This window comes from Triticum aestivum, chromosome 7D (assembly GCF_018294505.1).
Source record: "Triticum aestivum cultivar Chinese Spring chromosome 7D, IWGSC CS RefSeq v2.1, whole genome shotgun sequence".
NCBI classification, from domain to species: Eukaryota; Viridiplantae; Streptophyta; class Magnoliopsida; order Poales; family Poaceae; genus Triticum; species Triticum aestivum.
Window position 1 is genome coordinate 450,213,132 of NC_057814.1, and position 22,393 is coordinate 450,235,524.

Genomic DNA, 22,393 nt, shown 5'->3' on the forward strand with positions numbered 1-22,393 from the left:
GCTCAGCTGGCACATGGGCGACGGCAACAGTGCCATGCATGAAACGCTACAGGAAATGGTAAAACGTTATAGAAGGACGGCGAGCTCAGCCAGCCGTTAGATCAATCGTCCGGTCTTCAATCGGGGCCACACGTGGACTGAAGGTAAGAGGTGCCTGATAACTGAAGATACGGGCCTGACACCCTGCGATTTTTTTCTGGACGATGGAGCAGCAAAAAATCCTCTCGTCGCCATCATCCGAAAAAACCGAAGGCTCGCTGTGCCGCATGTAGACGGTGGAGGCAACACAAGTGGAAGAGAGAGGGCCACCTACACACAAGCACGCGTACTCGTATTAGCTCGCACCAACTTGCGGCCTGGCCAAGCACGCCGCGTGACACCAAACAGTCAACGGGTCACTGACCCTCACGCCGCGGTCACCTTATATACCAGCGATCAGCCACGGCTCCGGAGACCACCATCCATCGACCATGACGGGAGGCGACAACAAGGCGGAGGCGGGGGTGCGCGTGCTGGGCGGGCGGATGAGCCCGTTCACAATGCGGGCGCGCATGGCGCTGGAGCTGCGCGGGGTCGCGTACGAGCTCCTGGAGGAGAGCTTCGAGCCCCGCAAGAGCGACCGCCTCCTCGCCGCCAACCCCGTCTACAAGAAGATTCCCGTCCTGCTCCTCCCCGACGGCCGCGCGGTCTGCGAGTCTGCCGTCATCGTGCAATACGTCGACGAGGCCTGGCCCGCCGCCGCCGGCGCCGCGCCCCTGCTGCCCGAGGACCCCTACCAGCGCGCGATGCACCGCTTCTGGACCGCATTCGTCGACGACAAGTTCTGGCCGGCGCTCGACGGCGCCTCCCTGGCGCCCACCCCGGAGGCCCGCGCCGAGGCAGCCGCCGAGGCCCGTGCCGCGCTGCGGCACCTCGAGGAGGCCTTCGCCGCACTCAGCAACGGCGGAGCATTCTTCTCCGGCGCGGCGCCGGGGCTCCTCGATATCGCGCTCGGCTGCTTCCTGCCGGCGCTCAGGGCCTGCGAGCGCCTCAGCGGCGCCGTCCTGCTGGACGAGGCTGCCACGCCGCTCCTCAAGAAGTGGAGCGAGTGGTTCGCGGGCGTCCACGCAGTCAAGGCGCTCCTGCCCGAGACGGACGAGGTTGTCGGTTTCACAAGATTCCTTCAGGCTAAGTTCGGCGTCGCGGGCGCAAATTAAGAGTCGGCGCCGCCAAGTATCTCAGTGCATATGCATGTTTTTCTTAGAGGAAACATAGAACAAAAGCACACGCTGCATTAGAGGTGTGCATGTGTGTGCGTGTGCGTGCGTGCGTGTGCGTGCGTGCGTGTGTGTGTGTGCGCGCGCGCGCGCGCGTGTGCGTGTGCGTGTGCGTGTGCGTGTGTTGAGGGAGTGTGGATATGCATGTTGGTCATGTACCATGGTATTTTCTTGTGATAAAGATTTCCATTTTTGTTTATGTTGCTCTTTTTTCTTCCATTGGATCCAAAAAATGGGCCTGGTTTCACTACAAAGAGATAATGAAACAAACAAACAAGAACATATTCATGTGCAACAACAAAACCAACACAAGGTGTGATTTACGTTGCGCATGTACCATTGACACTGCAGACTCTCGGCCATGCATGTAGTTTCTTCCAACTGGCACGATGTATGGATGCCCATTGTCCATTTGAGGCAAAGGGGCGGCTGGCGTGATGGTGTATAGTGTCACCACGTTGCCAAAGATATATGAGAAAACATAACCTACCTAGACCACCTGATGGTGTTTCGAAAAAAATAAGGCCACGTGATGGTGTTGTTGATTTATTTGGTGACTGGGCACCTGTGGCATTACCTTAACAGCTTGTTTGGTAAACACTTAGGCAGGGGAATGGGAGTTTGCACAAGGGTGTTTATGAAGGGATTAGTTATGGGAAGTAGATTTTTACTCCCATTCCCTTGTTTGGTATATGATGGGAATTAGCGTGGGATAAAACTCTGCTCACGAATTAACAGGGTACCCACTGAGAAGAAATAGGTGGGAATTGGCTTCCTCAACTCCCATTCCCCTTCCTACTTAAACTCCCATTCCCTCTAATCAAACAGTGGACTTTTAATCTCCTCACCCCTCAACTCCCATTCCCCATCTCGAATTCCCCCGAACCAAACACGCTGTAACTGTTTGGAGCATCCAGCTGAATGAACCAGATCGAAGAAGACTTAGTGCTACCTGTTCGAGAATCAAGATGGTGTAGTGATTCGTGTTTGTCCACGGTGACGACATTTGCATAGTCGAGTTCAGTTTGTGTTTGTTCAGGAGGTTGCGACGTGCTTCTGATGTCCAATTCCATCTTCCCCTGATGAAGCTTAGCTTTTTTTTAGAGAAAAGGCGCCGGCCGAGCTTGAGAAGAGTTCGGAACTAGCCTGACTTTGAATTAACAAAGCCATCAACCAGCCAGGATTACATGAGCACCACATTACAAAAGGGATGAATGCAAAGCAAAGCGAAAAGAAGATACGAGGTGCTAGGCAGAACAACAGAATGGCAACAACCGAAGCCAAGCACACAACACCGTTGCCGACGACCGGCACTACGTCTACGACAACTAGACAACTGAGAGCACGGGAGGAGGGCACGCCGTGCAAGCATTGAGCGTCGACTACATCCACGGCCAAACTTGGGCAACACTTGAGCTGTCTCCACCGTCGGGAAGGGCCACTACCCTTTCACCCAAGCTCGATGGGTGCTGCACCGGCAAACGGCAGAGTGGCTACCACACAGCCCAACTCAAGGTAACCGAGCTGACATAGGAGAAGCAGACAACACTGACCCACGAGCAACGGCAGCACAACCAGACGAGAAACCAAAGCCGACAGAGGCAGCACGAAGCACGGGACACGAGCTGTCGGACGAAGGCTCGCCACCATGAGGAAGACCGAAGAAGAGTCACAATGCATGGGCGAGCCCGAGCAGGATGAAGCAAGAAAACCAGGCTGTCATGCTTCGGAACCGAGACACCGACCACTCCACCACCAAGAGCCAATCCCGACCGCCACCTTCAAGAAGGAGCACGCCACCAAGGTGTTGTTGACACCCGGACCAGGGGAGAACCAGCTTTCGCCGGATCTCAAGGAGTAGGCGGGAGGGGGAAGGTCCACCCCAAAGCCTCCAGGGAGGGGATTAGCACCAAAGACGTCAACTTGGGGGGGGGGGGCAGCCAAGGGTTTCCCCCGGAACCACACCCAAACGCCAGATCCGGCCATCCGGCACCACAAGACGACGGACGCCGCCACCAGGGACCAACGCCGGCATGGATCGGACTGCGAGGAGCCGCCACTGCACCGTCAAAGCGACCTCCACGCTGCCTGCACAGCTGTGGGAGGCCACCAACCAGCACCCGCCGGCGCCTCTCGCCGCGCGCCACCGACCGGAGCCGTCGCCCCGGGAGCCGCAGCCCTCCATCCGAGTAGGAGGCGCCAGATCCCCGCCGCCACCTTCATCAGGGCCGCGCGCCAGCACCGAGCGCCTCTCTGGTAGCGGCGGAGAGGAGGAAGAGGGAGGGGAAAACGCGGTGGCGGTGCTAGGGTTGCCCCCGAGTCGCCTCAAGGAGGCGACACGGGGAAGGGGGTGCAAGGAGGGCGGTTTTACCTGATGAAGCTTACCTAGATATTACTTTGTTGGAGAACTTGTGAGATTTGTGTCCCCCTCCTCCCTCTATCTAGAGTTGGTATTATTGTCTGGCTCACCTCGATGCTATCTTTTCGGTCTATGTCGACGACTTCAGGGTGACAGATGCCTAGAGTCGGCAATGAGCTTTGTTCATGGCACGTCGTAGGTGGATGTAGAAAGATGACAAAATTGATTTCTTTGAGGACTTGTTTGTAGGTTCTCATTCCTGTACATAAGTTCTTGTAAGGGCTGATTTTATTTTATTTAATATACGGTACACCGTTGTAGCGAAACCGACTGAATCGGATAAATGCATGAAAACAAGAACGCCCTCTGCAAAGATTACACACGCGGCAGTTATTTCTCGCGCGTAGGACTGGGCGTTCGGTTTATATGATTAATACGGTTCGGTTTGTTCGGTTTTTAATCATTTCGGTTTTGAAGAAATGGAAACCGAAACAATCTCACAAAATTAAGAAACCGAACCATATTAACCATAATATATCGGTTTGGTTTCTTCGGTTAACCGAAAACCAAAAATACATGCACTTGTCAGTGTAAGTGTAATGATTCATGAGCGCTGATTTGCATTGTATAGAGTGCATAAAATAGTCACAAGAGCTAGCAACTTTAACATCAGGCAATACTTTATCGGTCAAGAAAACTAGTGAACATAATTAAGCAGAAAAATCACATGGAACGTGTCATGTATTATATACAGAAGAATACGTGTGATGCCTCTAAACTGAGCAGCTCATGCACTAAATGGTACACTAGTACTCCCTCCGTCCCCGCCTAATTTACCTTTTGGATATACCTCCACATGATGGAGTGAACATGGTATTACATAGGGCATCCTACATTTTGGTTTGTTCGGTCTATTCGGCTTCTGGGCACTGGAAACCGAACAAAAACCAAACACCGAACAACCTTAGAATTCTCCACGAACCAAAAACCAAACCACCGAATTAACCAACATATCGGTTTATACGGTTAGGTTCGGTTTGGTTTTTCGGTTTAATCGTGCCCACCCCTACTCGCGCGTACTCAGAGATATCGATAGCCTCTCCTCTGGGCGCTCGGTTGTGGCTCGCCTTAGTGAGCCGGCCCAGTAGACTAGTATCAGGAAGCTTCTATGAGCGGTTCACATCGGTTTTACAATCTTCCGTGTGTTTTTCTCCTTTTTCTTTTAGTTTTTGTCGCTTTTCTCCTATTTTTATTTTATTTTATTTTTTCCTTGTTTTTTCTTTTTTCAATACACGTTGTGTATTCTTATTGCATGTCAGAAATATTGTTTTGATACACATTGGAAATTTTCCAAATACATGATTGAATTTTTTTCCAATACATCTTTTGAACATTTCTTAATATGTCTTAAATATTTTTCGAATACACCAAGAAACATTTTTGTTTAACTATGAGAAACTTTTTCTACAATATATACAATTATTTTAAATGTCATGAAACTATTTTTAAAATTCTTGAACATTCTTTATAAATGTAACATACATTTTTTAATGTACGAAACATTTTTTTAAATACACGAGCATTTCATTGTATAAATGTTTTTTAAATGCCATGAGCATATTTTTTTTAAATAAGTGAACATTGTTTTTTAAATGGCATGCACATTTTTTGAATGGTTTGAGACATTTTGTAATTATATGGATATGTTTTACATTGTATGAATATTTTTAGAAAATCTCACGTGCATTTTTTTAAACAGGCAAACATTTTCTAATTGTCACATTTTTTTAATCTATCACTAGTTTTTAAAATGCACTAACAAAAGTTTTATGCTGCGTTAGCATTTTTTTAAAATTCATGGTTTTTAAATGTTTTGAAGTAAATTGAGCTTTGGAATAAATGTATTTAGAAATATTTTAAAAAAGGAAAAACACATGCACGTTGTACCGTTCATACTGGTATGTTCTAGTAAAACATGGGCCTGGACCATTTGAGACTCATTGTAGGCGAGCGTCCCATGCACCTTGCAGCTCCCCCTCCCTCCCAACAAAATTGCCATTCGATCTGGGAGTAACCGCCCAACAAATTGTTCCATCAGGAGGTCTGATCGACCGAATATTCACGTTTGCTAGGGCAACCCCCCATCACGAAGCATCAGATGCTTTGACGGGCTTCCTCCCAGAAATCCATTGCTTGAGCAAAAAAGAACAGTCCAAAACCAAATACAGTTAAAAATGAAACAAAAAAAACAAAGAAACCCATTGGAAACAAAAAAAATGTACATGAAAATTAACAAAATTGACATTTATGAGAAACTAAATCTGTCATACCTAAGAAACAAAACTAAAGAAAAACTAAACATTTATGTTTGAACCTAAGTTGCCATTGTTTCATAACTTGACGGGCAAAAAATGGAAAATAGAAAAATTATGAAATAGTCTTATGAAAACATATTTTGCCCATGGTATGTTCAAGAAATAATTTGCCATGGTGTACTAAATGAATTCATCTGCTCAACAAAAAATGTGTACCAAAAATGAATTTACCATGGTATGTAAAACAAAATTTACCATGTTCCAAAAATTGTTGACCATGGTATAACAGGTAAAAAAACATGGTACAAAAATTAAAGTTTCCATTGTCCAAATATAAAGTTGTGATGGTCCAGATATGTAACTGCCATGGTCCAAATATAAAATTCCATGGTAAAATAAATAAATTTTCCATGGTCCGAAAGAAAAGAAATTCGCCATGATCCAAATATATAATTGCCATGGTCCAAACATAAATTTTTCCATGGTTTGAAAGAAAATAAATTTGGCATGATCCAAATATAAAATTAACCATGGTAAAATAAATAAATTTTCCATGGTCTGAAAGAAAAAAAAAGTCATGATCCAAATATATAATTGCCATGGTCCAAATATAATATTTGCCATGGTAAAAATATAAATTTCCATGGTCCCCAAAAAACAAATTGCATGATCCATATATAAATTTGCCATGGTTAAAAGGTAATTTTTCCATGGTAAAAAGTAAAGTTGGCATGGGCCAATTTGTTTTTGCCATAATCCGTAAAGTAATTTTTTCATGGCCCATAAAGCACATTTGCCATGCTCCCACACAAAAAATTGGCATGTTGCAAAGAATGTGTGCCTTGATCTACAATTAAAAAAAGAATTTTTCTATGTCGTGTAAAAAATGCCATGATGGGTTTGAACTATTTGACACTGTACTAAAAAAGACATTAACGGCAAGAGTGTGTGCAAATTTGCCATAGCGGCAAAATATAGTGTAATTTTGACATGATGCTATGTGAAGCAAGATTTTGTCATGGGTTGTGAGACAAAATTTCCCATACGGTTCACATTTAGTTAGCATATTTGTCATGAAAGCTAGTAGCAACCATACTATTACACAATGAAGTTACACACAAAGCCCCCTCGAATATGATGTGCTCCCTGGGAGGGGTTCATCTTAGTGTACAGTAGTGAAGACGACGGCGCGTCTGAAGACGACAGCATCCCCGGTCAAGAGCGGCTCGGCCAGCTCCGCCTTACCCTCTCTCGAAGAGAAATGACAGAATCGGGAAGAAGACTCGACCTTGCACTTGTTATAGAGAGGAAATGACAAGGTGTTCGCGCCGACGCATCTTTGCAGCGAACGAATGAAAAATATGACTCCGCGGGGATCAATGTGCCAGGATTCGTGCCAGCGATCCAATGGTTCATAGGGCTTTCCCACGGCTGTAGCTTTTAGGAGAATGAGATGATGCGGAGCATCCCACGATCATCCCCATGGACGCATCTACACCTCCAACGACACCACTTGGACCAATGACAAGAGCCCGAGCAAAGGCTATCGAAGATAAGGTGAACTCGCTCCTTTCCGAACTACTACCTTCGACACATGAGACATGGCTACTACCTCAAACGGATACACTATGTGTGCTTAGGTACTTAGAGAAAAGCCATGGAACATCTACATCCAATGGACAAGGCGGCGAGGACACCAAGTACGAAGGACAAGAGGAAGAGTTGTCGCGGAAGCTACAGGCTCCGGATGACCGGCCCAGCCCGGACGTCCGACCCCTGGAGGTCACAATAGCCCAAGGAACTCAGGCCTGCAAACGCTACAACGGCCGGACGACCGACCAGGACCGGACGTCCGACGACTCCCAGGCTCCGGACGACCACACCCCTCCGGACGACCGACGCTACGCCAACAGAATGAAATTAGCGGAAGTCCGAGAAAGACCAGACGATCGGCGACCGGACGACCGGACTCCTACGGACGTCCGATGCCGAGGCAACATAACCTAATCTATGGAAATCCGAACATCTACGGACGTCCGGACCTCCGCGAGCCCCCGGACGACCGGCACCTCATGGATGACCGGACCCTGGCTGCGTTCAGTTTCGGGCCGAAGCCCATGTACACCTCCACTTCGCCCCTCTTTTGCACTAAGACTATAAATAGACCTCTCCCTCCTCCTAGTTAGGGTTAGCAAAGGATTAGCTCATGTTTGTGTGAGAGCTTTCCTCATCCGCTTGGTTACCTTCTCCTCGGGATCGCGCCTCCATCGGAGAAGATCCTTCCAAGCGGATTCAAGACCCCCTCTTGGGTGGCCTGATAACCCACAAGTATAGGGGATCGCAACAGTTTTCGAGGGTAGAGTATTCAACCCAAATTTATTGATTCGACACAAGGGGAGCCAAAAGAATATTCTCAAGTATTAGCAGTTGAGTTGTCAATTCAACCACACTTGGATAACTTAATATCTGCAGCAAAGTAGTATGGAAGTAACGGTAACGGTAGCAAAAGTGACAGTAGTAGCTTTGTAGTAATTGTAACAGTGGCAACGGTAAAGTAACTAAGCAAAGAACAATATGTGAAAAGCTCGTAGGCATTGGATCGGTGATGGAGAATTATGCCGGATGTGATTCCTCATGCAATAGTTATAACATAGGGTGACACAGAACTAGCTCCAATTCATCAATGTAATATAGGCATGTATTCCGAATATAGTCATACATGCTTATGGAAAAGAATTTGCATGACATCTTTTGTCCTACCCTCCCGTGGCAGCGGGGTCCTATTGGAAACTAAGGGATATTAAGGCCTCCTTTTAATAGAGTACCGGACCAAAGCATTAACACTTAGTGAATACATGAACTCCTCAAACTACGGTCATCACCGGTAAGTATCCCGATTATTGTCACTTCGGGGTTAACGGATCATAACACATAATAGGTGACTATAGACTTGCAAGATAGGATCACGAACTCACATATATTAATGAAAACATAATAGGTTCAGATCTAAAATCATGGCACTCGGGCCCTAGTGACAAGCATTAAGCATAGCAAAGTCATAGCAACATCAATCTCCGAACATAGTGGATACTAGGGATCAAATCCTAACAAAACTAACTCGATTACATGGTAAATCTCATCCAACCCATCACCGTCCAGCAAGTCTACGATGGAATTACTCACGCACAGCGGTGAGCATCATGAAATTGGTGATGGATGAAGGTTGATGATGATGATGGCGACGGATTCCCCTCTCCGGAACCCCGAACGGACTCCAGGTCAGCCCTCCCAAGAGAGATTAGGGCTTGGCGGCGGCTCCGTATCGTAAAACGCGATGAATCCTTCTCTTTGATTTTTTCCCCGAACGTGAATATATAGAGTTGGAGTTGAGGTCGGTGGAGCAGCAGGGGGCCCACGAGGCAGGGGGCGCGCCCAGGGGGTAGGCGCGCCCCCACCCTCATGGACAGGGTGTGGGCCCCCTGGCCTTGATTCTTTCGCCAGTATTTTTTATTAATTCCAAAAATATTCTCCGTGAAGTTTCAGGTCATTCCGAGAACTTTTATTTTTGCACAAAAATAACATCATGTCAATTCTGCTGAAAACAGCGTCAGTCCGGGTTACTTCCATTCAAATCATGCAAGTTAGAGTCCAAAATAAGGGCAAAAGTGTTTGGAAAAGTAGATACGACGGAGACGTATCAACTCCCCCAAGCTTAAACCTTTGCTTGTCCTCAAGCAATTCAGTTGACAAACTGAAAGTGATAAAGAAAAACTTTTACAAACTCTGTTTGCTCTTGTTGTAAATATGTAAAGCCAGCATTCAAGTTTTCAGCAAAGATTATGAACTAACCATATTCACAATAACATTTAGATCTCATATTTACTCATATCAATGGCATAATCAACTAGCGAGCAATAATAATAAATCTCGGATGACAACACTTTCTCAAAACAATCATAATATGATATAACAAGATGGTATCTCGCTAGCCCTTTCTGAGACCGCAAAACATAAATGCAGAGCACCTCTGAAGATCAAGGACTGACTAAACATTGTAATTCATGGTAAAAGAGATCCAGTCATAGTCATACCCAATATAAATTAATAGTAATGGATGCAAATGACAGCGGTGCTCTCCAACTGGTGCTTTTTAATAAGAGGGTGATGACTCAACATAAAAGTAAATAGATAGGCCCTTCGCAGAGGAAAGTAGGGATTTGTAGAGGTGCCAGAGCTCGATTTTGAAATAGAGATGAATATTTTGAGCGGCATACTTTCATTGTCAACACAACAACCGAGAGATCTCGATATCTTCCATGCTACACACATTATAGGCGGTTCCCAAACAGAATGGTAAAGTTTATACTCCCCCTCCACCAACAAGCATCAATCCATGGATTGCCCAAAACAATGGGTGCCTCATCCTAACAACAGTCCCGGGGGAGTTTTGTTTGCAATTATTTCGATTTGAGTTGCTTAGAGCATGAGACTGGGCATCCCGGTGACCAGCCATTTTCTCGTGAGTGAGGAGCAGAGTCCACTTCTCTTGAGAATAACCCGCCTAGCATGGAAGATACAGACATCCCTAGTTACTACATGAGCTATTCGAGCATGCAAAACAGAATTTCATTTGAAGGATTAGAGTTTGGCACATACAAATTTACTTGGAACGGCAGGTAGATACCGCATATAGGAAGGTATGGTGGACTCATATGGAATAACTTTGGGGTTTATGGAAGTGGATGCACAAGCAGTATTCCCGCTTAGTACAAGTGAAGGCGAGAAAAGACTGGGAAGCGACCAACTAGAGAGCGACAACAGTCATGAACATGCATTAAAATTAATAAACATTGAGTGCAAGCATGAGTAGGATATAATCCACCATGAACATAAATATCGTGGAGGCTATGTTGATTTTGTTTCAACTACATGCGTGAACATGTGCCAAGTCAAGTCACTCGAATCGTTGAAAGGAGGATACCACCCTATCATACCACATCACAACCATTTTAATAGCATGTTGGCACGCAAGGTAAACCATTATAAGCTCCTAGCTAATTAAGCATGGCATAAGCAACTATAATCTCTAATTGTCATTGCAAACATGTTCATTCATAATAGGCTGAATCAGGAACGATGAACTAATCATATTTACAAAAACAAGAGAGGTCGAGTTCATACCAGCTTCTCTCATCTCAATCAGTCCATCATATATCGTCATTATTGCCTTTCACTTGCACGACCGAACGATGTGGATAATAATAATAGTGCATGTGCATTGGACTAAGCTAGAATCTGCAGGCATTCAATACAAAGGAGAAGACAAGATAATATGGGCTCTTGGTTAAATCAACAATAATGCATATAAGAGCCACTTCAACATTTTCATTATGGTCTTCTCCTCTCGACCCCCAAAGAAAAGAAAAGAAATAAAACTATTTACACGGGAAAGCTCCCAACAAGCAAAAGAAGAACGAGAAATGTTTTTGGGTTTTGTTTTTTATTACTACTACTACAAGCATGGAAAGTAAACTAGCTAATAGCTACAACTAATTTTTTTCTTAAGGTTTTGCAAACACACAAGAAGAAAGCGAGAAAAGGAAATAAACTAGCATGGATATTACAGTGAAAAAGTATATGCACCGACAACTAGCATGAGTGTGTGAACATGAATGTAATGTCGGTGAGAGATACGTACTCCCCCAAGCTTAGGCTTTTGGCCTAAGTTGGTCTATGGCCACGGCTGGCCTGGCGGATATCCAAAGTTGTAGTTGGGGTCGTACTGAGATGGAGCCTCGGGGTACCACTGATTGGCGATCTCCTCCGGATCCCACTGGTAAACAGACTGATGTGGAGGATCAAGTTGTGGTTCCGGCTCTGGCTCTGGAGCTGGTGTGAGGCTCTGGTAGGCATGAAATGCCTCCGGCAGAACAAGATACTTGCATGAAGATAAGTTAAACAAAGAAGGAGCAGACAAAGTAATAGTATCAGGGTGATTTTTATCAAATATCAGTCTGTAGTTAAGCATCTTTTTCTTATTCTTAACAATAAAATCATGTGCTACCATACTCTTATAATCTAGAAAAACAGGAGGCAACAACTTTTCTTCTTTCTCATAATGCCTAATAGGTATGTTAAAGTGTGCATCAAGGCGCGAGGCGAAGATACCTCCCAAGATGGGACCCTTCGTACGGTTCAGATTTAACCGCTTGGCAATAATAGCGCCTAGAGTAAAAGTGTTGTCACGAAACAAGGCATGGCACAAAATAACAATATCAGGGGCACTAAGGTTTCCACAGTTTCCGCGATCAATTAAACATCTACTAGCAAATATCTGTCGGCGTCCTGGGAACGGGGGTCCCCAGACTTGCCTGCCTGCGGCCCACGGCGTGGCTCTGCGAGCGGGCCCGTACGGCCCATCTTCACCAACAAGCTTCCAAGACCCTCACGAGGGGCCAAGCCTCGCGAGGCAGACGACACAAGACCTCCTCGGGAGCGGCCTCACCAAGCTGGCTCGCGAGGGGCGGAGAGATCAAGGCAAGGCAAACCTCGCGAGGTTCTCATGACATGAGCCATGACGACCAAGGCCAGGCGGGCGCCAGGTGGGTGCCAGCGCGCACAGTGTCCTTGTTTCCCTTTGGTGCTAAGGAGGCAAGAGCAGGTGAGGAGTACCGAGGCGTCAAGAAAATGTTTCCATATCGGTGCAACGAGACCAAGACCAGCAGGACGACAGGACGGAGGTCATCATGGAGCCCAAGACGGCGTCACCACCAGAGCCTTTGGCAGGCGAAGACTACTTTTGTCAGGATAAGCTGTACTAGCTGTCCCCTTCCAAATTGGCCGTTGTGGGATCCCTTCCCGCTCAATATTTTGGAAGAGGACCAGGGCCTCTATAAAGAGGACTAGCCACCACAGTAGGAGGGGATCGAATCCTGGTTCACGCAAGATCACCAAGCACAAGAACACCTCTCCTCAGGAGGTTGTTCTTCCCCTTGTACTGTTCATCCTCAGCCCGAGAGGCAATCCACCACCACCACACTGGAGTAGGGTATTACACCACAACGGTGGCCCGAACCAGTATAAATCTTGTGTCCCTTGTGTTGCGAGTTCGTCGAGGTAGCTTAGAGATCGCGAAGCGTGTGAGGGTGTGATCTGTAAGGGAGAGATCTTCGCGCGCACCCCAGAGTTCGAACCTTAAGGGTTTTTCCGGAACCCGAGATCCGACATTTTGCGCGCCAGGTAGGGGTGCGCTGGAGTTTTCCTTCCGTTGATCTGCTCCGCGCTGCCACCGCGCTCCGCCCCCATGGCGAGCGCGGCGCTTCCTGCTCCGGCGACCGATGCCGGCGACGGGGCTAGGGGGCTCTGAGCCCTTGCTCCCGCCTTGCGGCGGGTGCAATGGCCTTCCAAGTTCAAGCCGGAGATACCGTCGTGCTACGACGGCGCGACAGATCCGGTGGCCTTCCTGCTAACGTACGAGGAAGCTGTCCTCAAGGCCAGAGGCGACGACAAGGTCATGGCCAACTGGCTCCCCATGGCCCTGACCGGTGTGCCGCACGCCTGGCTGCTCGACCTCCCCAGATCCACAGTGGCATCTTGGGAGGAGCTGCGCGATCTCTTTGTCGCGCGCTTCACAGCACCGGCACCCCACGCGGTCGCTGCCCTCCTCGGCGGCTCGCAAGCACCGCCCTCGGACCGCCACATCAAGCTATTCCTCCGCCAGATCGGCGCCGCTTCCAAGCGCCCGGGGGCTCCACCGGGCTGGGCCGCGCCCGAGGCCGACCTCACCTTCGACTCAGGGGATCATCCCGTCTCCACCGCTAGCTCGGGTATGCTCTGATGAACCACAAGTGTAGGGGATCTATCGTAGTCCTTTCGATAAGTAAGAGTGTCGAACCCAACGAGGAGCAGAAGGAAATGATAAGCGGTTTTCAGCAAGGTATTCTCTGCAAGTACTGAAATAAGTGGTAACAGATAGTTTTGTGATAGGATAATTTGTAACAAGCAATAAGTAACAAAAGTAAATAAAGTGCAGCAAGGTGGCCCAATCCTTTTTGTAGCAAAGGACAAGCCTGGACAAACTCTTATATAGAGAAAAGCGCTCCCGAGGACACATGGGAATTATCGTCAAGCTAGTTTTCATCACGTTCATATGATTCACGTTCGGTACTTCGATAATTTGATATGTGGGTGGACCGGTGCTTGGGTGCTGCCCTTACTTGGACAAGCATCCCACTTATGATTAACCTCTATTGCAAGCATCCGCAACTACAACAAAAGTATTAAGGTAAACCTAACCATAGCATGAAACATATGGATCCAAATCAGCCCCTTACAAAGCAACACATAAACTAGGGTTTAAGCTTCTGTCACTCTAGCAACCCATCATCTACTTATTACTTCCCAATGCCTTCCTCTAGGCCCAAACAATGGTGAAGTGTTATGTAGTCGACGTTCACATAACACCACTAGAGGATAGACAACATACATCTCATCAAAATATCGAACGAATACCAAATTCACATGACTACTAATAGCAAGACTTCTCCCATGTCCTCAGGAACAAACGTAACTACTCACAAAGCATATTCATGTTCATAATCAGAGGGGTATTAATATGCATAAAGGATCTGAACATATGATCTTCCACCAAATAAACCAACTAGCATCAACTACAAGGAGTAAACAACACTACTAGCAACCTACTAGTACCAATCCCGGACTTGGAGACAAGAATTGGATACAAGAGATGAACTAGGGTTTTGAGAGGAGATGGTGCTGGTGAAGATGTTGATAGAGATTGCCCTCTCCCGATGAGAGGAGCGTTGGTGATGACGATGGCGATGATTTCCCCCTCCCGGAGGGAAGTGTCCCCGGCAGAACAGCTCTGCCGAAGCCCTAGATTGGTTCCGCCAAGGTTCCGCCTCATGGCGGCGGAGTCTCGTCCCGAAAGGTTGCTTATGATTTTTCTTCGGACGAAAGACTTCATATAGCAGAAGATGGCCACCGGAGGGCCAACAGGGGGCCCATGAGCCAGGGGCGCTCCCAGGTGGGTAGGGCGCGCCCCCCACCCTCGTGGCCAGGTGGGGCCCCCTCTAACGTACTTCTTCCGCTCAATATTTTTTATTATTTCCAAAAATAACTTTCATGGAGTTTCAGGACTTTTGGAGTTGTGCAGAATAGGTCTCCAATATTTGCTCCTTTTCCAGCCCAGAATTCTCCCTCCTTATGTAAACCTTGTAAAATGAGAGAGAAAAGGCATAATTATTGTGACATAACGTGTAATAACAGCCCATATTACAATAAATATCGATATAAAAGCATGATGCAAAATGGACGTATCAACTCCCCCAAGCTTAGACCTCGCTTGTCCTCAAGCGGAAGCCGATAATGATAAATATGTCCACATGTTTAGAGGTAGAGGTGTCGATAAAATAAAATACAGACATGAGGGCATCATGATTATTCTCATAACAGCAACATATATGGATATTGTCATATGATTTCTTATGCTCAAGTAATAATCTATTCACAATGCCAAGTATGAATTAGAAACTTTATTGAGAACTAACAAACTATAATCTCAGTCACTGAAGCAATTGCAATTTATCATAACATCAGAAAGAGTCTATGTCAGAGCTTTCTAGCAAGTCCACATACTCAACTATCATTTAGTATTTCATAATTGCTAACACTCACGCAATACTTGTGGTTACGGAGTTTTAATCGGACACAGAGAAAGATAGGGGCTTATAGTTTCGCCTCCCAACCTTTTACCTCAAGGGTAATGTCAACAATAATGGTTCATGCTAACCCACATCCAATTAGATATATCTATCAGGATCTTTCCAACACCCTGTGCTTGCCAAAGGATAAAATATAAAAAGGGAAGGTGAAGATCACCATGACTCTTGCATAAGGTAGAAGATAATAATAAAAGATAGGCCCTTCGCAGAGGGAAGCAGAGGTTGCCATGCGCTTTCAGGGTTGGATGCACAAAATCTTAATGCGAAAGAACGTCACTTTATATTGCCACTTGTGATATGGACCTTTATTATGCAGTCCGTCGCTTTTATTTCTTCCACATCACAAGATCGTATAAAGCTTCCTGTCACCTTCGGTACGCGCGACAATTACCGCACCGAGCTGGTCGACTTCGACATCGCCCGCATCGGCCTCCCGTACAACGCCATCCTCGGGTACCCAGCTCTGGCCCAGTTTATGGCAGCAACTCATCCGGCTTACAAGCTCATGAAGATGCCTGGGAGCAAGGGCGTCCTCACCGTCGAGGGGGACACCAAGGAGGCTTTGCTGGCGCTCAAGCTTGCTTTCAAGACCGCCGAGGCGGCGCAGCCCGCCGGCGCAGGCGCCTCTGAGGCCAAGGGAGCCGCACTAACCAAGAAGAAGCAGTTGTTCACCCAAGACAAGGCAGAAACTAAGCAGGTGCCCGTCGATGAGGACGGGTCCTCAGGAGCCACCTTTACCATAGGTGCCAACCTCGACCCTGACCAAGAGGAAGCATTGGTGAAGTTCTTGCGCGCAAACAAGGAGATATTCGCATGGGAACCCAAGCAGCTGGTGGGGGTCCCGAGAGAGGTGATTCAACATCACTTAAGGGTGTGCCCCAACGTACGCCCTGTGAAGCAGCGGGCAAGACGACAGTCCACGGAGAAGCAGGCCTTCATCGTCCAAGAAACCCGCAAGCTGGAAGCATCGGGTGCCATTCGCAAAGTTCGGTACCCCGAGTGGCTGGAAAACCCCGTTGTTGTGCTGAAGAAAGGCAGGAAGGAGCGCATGTGTGTCGACTTCACCAACCTCAACAAAGCCTGCCCCCAAGATCCGTTCCCGCTGCCACGCATCGACCAGATCGACGACTCCACCGCAGAGTGCGATTTGCTGTGCTTCCTAGATGCGTTCTCGGGCTACCACCAGATCAAGATGGCGGTAGAAGATGTGGAGAAGACTGCCTTCCTAACCCCGTGTGGGGTGTACAGCTATACTTGCATGCCTTTCGGACTGCGCAACGCGGGCGCGACCTTTCAGCAGCTGATGCACATCGTCTTGGGGTGGCAGCTCGGGAGAAACGTAGAGGCCTACGTCAACGACATCGTGGTGAAGTCTCGGGAGGCGAGAACTGATGTCTACTACGCAACCTTCTCCTTGTAGACGTTGTTGGGCCTCCAAGTGCAGAGGTTTGTAGGATAGTAGCAAATTTCCCTCAAGTGGATGACCTAAGGTTTATCAATCTGTGGGAGGTGTAGGATGAAGATGGTTTCTCTCAAACAGCCCTGCAACCAAATAACAAAGAGTCTCTTGTGTCCCCAACACACCCAATACAATGGTAAATTGTATAGGTGCACTAGTTCGGCGAAGAGATGGTGATAGAAGTGCAATATGGATGGTAGATATAGGTTTTTGTAATATGAAAATATAAAAACAGCAAGGTAACTAATGATAAAAGTGAGCACAAACGATATTGCAATGCTAGGAAACAAGGCCTAGGGTTCATACGTTCACTAGTGCAAGTTCTCTCAACAATAATAACATAATTAGATCATATAACAATCCCTCAACATGCAACAAAGAGTCACTCCAAAGTCACTAATAGCGGAGAACAAACGAAGAGATTATGGTAGGGTACGAAACCACCTCAAAGTTATTCTTTCCAATCAATCCGTTGGGCTATTCCTATAAGTGTCACAAATAGCCCTAGAGTTCGTACTAGAATAACACCTTAAGACACAAATCAACCAAAACCCTAATGTCACCTAGATACTCCAATGTCACCTCAAGTATCCGTGGGTATGATTATACGATATGCATCACACAATCTCAGATTCATCTATTCAACCAACACAAAGAACTTCAAAGAGTGCCCCAAAGTTTCTACCGGAGAGTCAAGACGAAAACGTGTGCCAACCCCTATGCATAGGTTCATGGGCGGAACCCGCAAGTTGATCACCAAAACATACATCAAGTGGATCACGTGATATACCATTGTCACCACAGATACGCACGGCAAGACATACATCAAGTGTTCTCAAATCATTAAAGACTCAATCCGATAAGATAACTTCAAAGGGAAAACTCAATCCATTACAAGAGAGTAGAGGGGGAGAAAAAACATAAGATCCAACTATAATAGCAAAGCTCGCGATATATCAAGATCGTGCCAAATCAAGAACACGAGAGAGAGAGACAGAGAGAGAGAGAGAGAGATCAAACACATAGCTACTGGTACATACCCTCAGCCCCGAGGGTGAACTACTCCCTCCTCGTCATGGAGAGCGCCGGGATGATGAAGATGGCCACCGGTGAAGGATTCCCCCTCCGGCAGGGTGCCGGAATAGGGTCCAGATTGGTTTTTGGTGGCTACAGAGGCTTGCGGCGGCGGAACTCCCGATCTCTTCTGTTCCCCGATCGTTTTAGGGTATATGGATATATATAGGCGGAAGAAATACGTCAGGGGAGCCACGAGGGGCCCACGAGGGTGGTGGGCGCACCCCCCTGCCTCGTGCCTCCCTCGTTGCTTTCCTGATGTGCACTCCAAGTCCCCCGGATTGCTTTCTTTCCAAAAATAACTTCTCCAGAAGGTTTCATTCCGTTTCGACTCCGTTTGATATTCCTTTTCTTCAAAACACTGAAACAAGGGAAAAAACAAGAACTGGCACTGGGCTCTGGGTCAATAGGTTAGTCCCAAAAATAATATAAAAGTGCATAGTAAAGCCCATAAAACATCCAAGATGGATAATATAATAGCATGGAACAATCAAAAATTATAGATACGTTGGAGACGTATCAGCATCCCCAAGCTTAATTCCTGCTCGTCCTCGAGTAGGTAAATGATAAAAACAGAATTTTTGATGTGGAATGCTACTTGGCATAATTTCAATGTAATTCTTCTTAATTGTGGTATGAATATTCAGATCCGAAAGATTCAAGATAAAAGTTCATATTGACATAAAAGTAATAATACTTCAAGCATACTAACTAAGAAATTATGTCCTCTCAAAATAACATGGCCAAAGAAAGTTCATCCCTACAAAATCATATAGTTTAGTCATGCTCCATTTTCGTCACACAAGAATGCTCTCATCATGCACAACCCCGATGACAAGCCAAGCAATTGTTTCATACTTTAGTAATCTCAAACTTTTCAACCTTCACGCAATACATGAGCATGAGCCATGGATATAGCACTATGGGTGGAATAGAATATGATGATGGGGGTTATGTGGAGAAGACAAAAAAGGAGAAAGTCTCACATCAACGAGGCTAATCAATGAGCTATGGAGATGCCCATCGATTGATGTTAATGCAAGGAGTAGGGATTGCCATGCAACGGATGCACTAGAGCTATAAATATATGAAAGCTCAACAAAAGAAACTAAGTGGGTGTGCATCCAACTTGCTTGCTCACAAAGACCTAGGGCACTTGAGGAGGCCCGTCGTTGGAATATACAAGCCAAGTTCTATAATGAAAAATTCCCACTAGTATATGAAAGTGACAAAACAAGAGACTCTCTATCATGAAGATTATGGTGCTACTTTGAAGCACAAGTGTGGTAAAAGGATAGTAACATTGTCCCTTCTCTCTTTTTCTCTCATTTTTTTGGGCCTTCTCTTTTTTTATGGCCTTTCTCTTTTTTTTATTCCTCACTTGGGACAATGCTCTAGAAAATGATGATCATCACACTTCTATTTATTTACAACTCAATGATTACAACTCGATACTAGAACAAAGTATGACTCTATATGAATGCCTCCGGCGGTGTACCAGGATATGCAATGAACCAAGAGTGACATGTATGAAAGAATTATGAATGGTGGCTTTGCCACAAATACTATGTCAACTACATGATCATGCAAAGCAATATGACAATGATGAACGTGTCATGATAAATGGAATGGTGGAAAGTTGCATGGCAATATATCTCGGAATGGCTATGGAAATGCCATAATAGGTAGGTATGGTGGCTGTTTTGAGGAAGATATAAGGAGGTTTATGTGTGAAAGAGCGTATCATATCACGGGGTTTGGATGCACCGACGAAGTTTGCACCAACTCTCAATGTGAGAAAGGGCAATGCATGGTACCGAAGAGGCTAGCAATGATGGAAAGGTGAGAGTGCGTATAATCCATGGACTCAACATTAGTCATAAAGAACTCACATACTTATTGCAAAAATCTACAAGTCATCAAAAACCAAGAACTACGTGCATGTTCCTAGGGGGATAGATTGGTAGGAAAAGACCATCACTCGTCCCCGACCGCCACTCATAAGGAAGACAATCAAAGAACACCTCATGTTTCAAATTTGTTACATAACGTTTACCATACGTGCATGCTACGGGACTTGAAAACTTCAACACAAGTATTTCTCAAATTCACAACTACTCAACTAGCACAACTTTAATATTACTACCTCCATGTCTCAAAACAATCATCAAGCATCAAACTTCTCTTAGTATTCAACACACTCATAAGAAAGTTTTTACTATCTTGAATACCTAGCATATTAGGATTATTAAAGCAAATTACCATGCTATTTAAGACTCTCCAAATAATATAAGTGATGCATGAGAGTTCATCTATTTCTTCAAAGTAAAACCACCACCGTGCTCTAAAAGATATAAGTGAAGTACTAGAGCAAACAACAAACTACTCTGAAAGATATAAGTGAAGATCAATGAGTAGTCGAATAATTATGCAACTATGTGAAGATTCTCTAACATTTAAGAATTTCAGATCTTGGTATTTTATTCAAACAGCAAGCAAAGCTAAATAAAATAAAATGACGCTCCAAGCAAAACACATATCACGTGGTGAATAAAAATATAGCTCCAAGTAAAGTTACCGATGAATGAAGACGAAAGAGGGGATGCCTTCCGGGGCATCCCCAAGCTTAGGCTCTTGGTTGTCCTCGAATATTACCTTGGGGTGCCTTGGGCATCCCCAAGCTTAGGCTCTTGCCACTCCTTATTCCATAGTCCATCAAATCTTTACCCAAAACTTGAAAACTTCACAACACAAAACTCAACAGAAAGCTCATAAGGTCCGTTAGTATAAGAAAATAAATAACCATTAGGTACTGTTGTGAACTCATTCTAAATTCATATTGGTGTAATATCTACTGTATTACAACTTATCTATGGTTCATACCCTCCGATACTACTCATAGATTCATCAAAATAGGCAAACAATACATAGAAAACAGAATCTGTCAAAAACAGAACAGTCTGTAGTAATCTGTATCAAACGTATACTTATGGAACTCCAAAAATTCTGAAATAAATTGTTGGCCCTGAGGAATTTGTCTATTAATATTATGCAGAAAGGATGAACTTAAAATCACTCTTCTGTAAAAAATGACAGCTAATCTCGTGAGCGCAAAGTTTCTGTTTTTTACAGCAAGATCGCATAGACTTCACCCAAGTCTTCCCAAACGTTCTACCTGCCACAAACACTAATTAAAACATAAAAGTACATATAACCAGAGGCTAGATGAATTATTTATTACTAAACAGGAGCAAAAGCAAAGGACAAAAATAAAATTGGGTTGCCTCCCAACAAGCGCTAATGTTTAACGCCCCTAGCTAGGCATGATGATTTCAGTGATGCTCGCAAAAAGGATAAGAATTGAAACATAAAGGGAGCATCATGAAGAATATGACTAGCAAATTTAAGTCTAAACCACTTCCTATGCATAGGGATTTTTTGAGCAAACAACTTATGGGAACAATAATCAACTAGCATAGGAAGGCAAAACAAGCATAACTTCAAAACTTTAAGCACATAGAGAGGAAACTTGATATTATTGCAATTCCTACAAGCATATATTCCTCCTTCATAATAATTTTCAGTAGCATCATGAATGAATTAAACAATATAACCAGCACCTAAAGCATTCTTTTCATGATCTACTTGCATAGAAATTTTACTACTCTCCACATAAGCAAAATTCTTCTCATGAATAGTAGTGGGAGCAAACTCAACAAAATAACTATCATGTGAAGCATAATCCAATTGAAAATTAAAATCATGATGACAAGTTTCATGGTTATATTTATTATTTATAGCATACGTGTTATCACAATAATCATCATAAATAGGAGGCATGCTTTCATCATAATAAATTTTCTCATCAAAACTTGGGGGACTAAACATATCATCTTCATCAAACATAGCATCCCCAAGCTTGTGGCTTTGCATATCATTAGCATCATGGGTATTCAAAGAATTCATACTAACAACATTGCAATCATGCTCATCATTCACATATTTTATGCCAAGCATTGTATGTAATTCTTCTTCTAATACTTGAGCACAATTTTCCTTCCCATCGTTTTCACGAAAGACATTAAAAAGATGAAGCATATGAGGTACCCTCAATTCCATTTTTTGTAGTTTTCTTTTATAGACTAAACTAGTGATAAAACAAGAAACTAAAAGATTCGATTGCAAGA

General features: G+C 45.2%; 1 protein-coding gene across 1 annotated transcript; it reads left to right on the plus strand.

The window, feature by feature from the left end:
- Window positions 1-428: 428 nt before the first annotated feature.
- On the plus strand, window positions 429-1,437 carry LOC123168221 (probable glutathione S-transferase BZ2). The gene has a single exon (XM_044586094.1). The coding sequence runs from the start codon at window positions 471-473 to the stop codon at window positions 1,194-1,196; it is 726 nt and encodes a 241-aa protein (XP_044442029.1). The 5' UTR covers window positions 429-470; the 3' UTR covers window positions 1,197-1,437.
- The last annotated feature ends 20,956 nt before the right edge of the window (window positions 1,438-22,393 follow it).

Coding starts and splice junctions, on each gene's coding strand:
- LOC123168221 (XM_044586094.1), top strand. CDS start 471: ATGACGGGAGGCGACAACAAGGCGGAGGCGGGGGTGCGCGTGCTGGGC.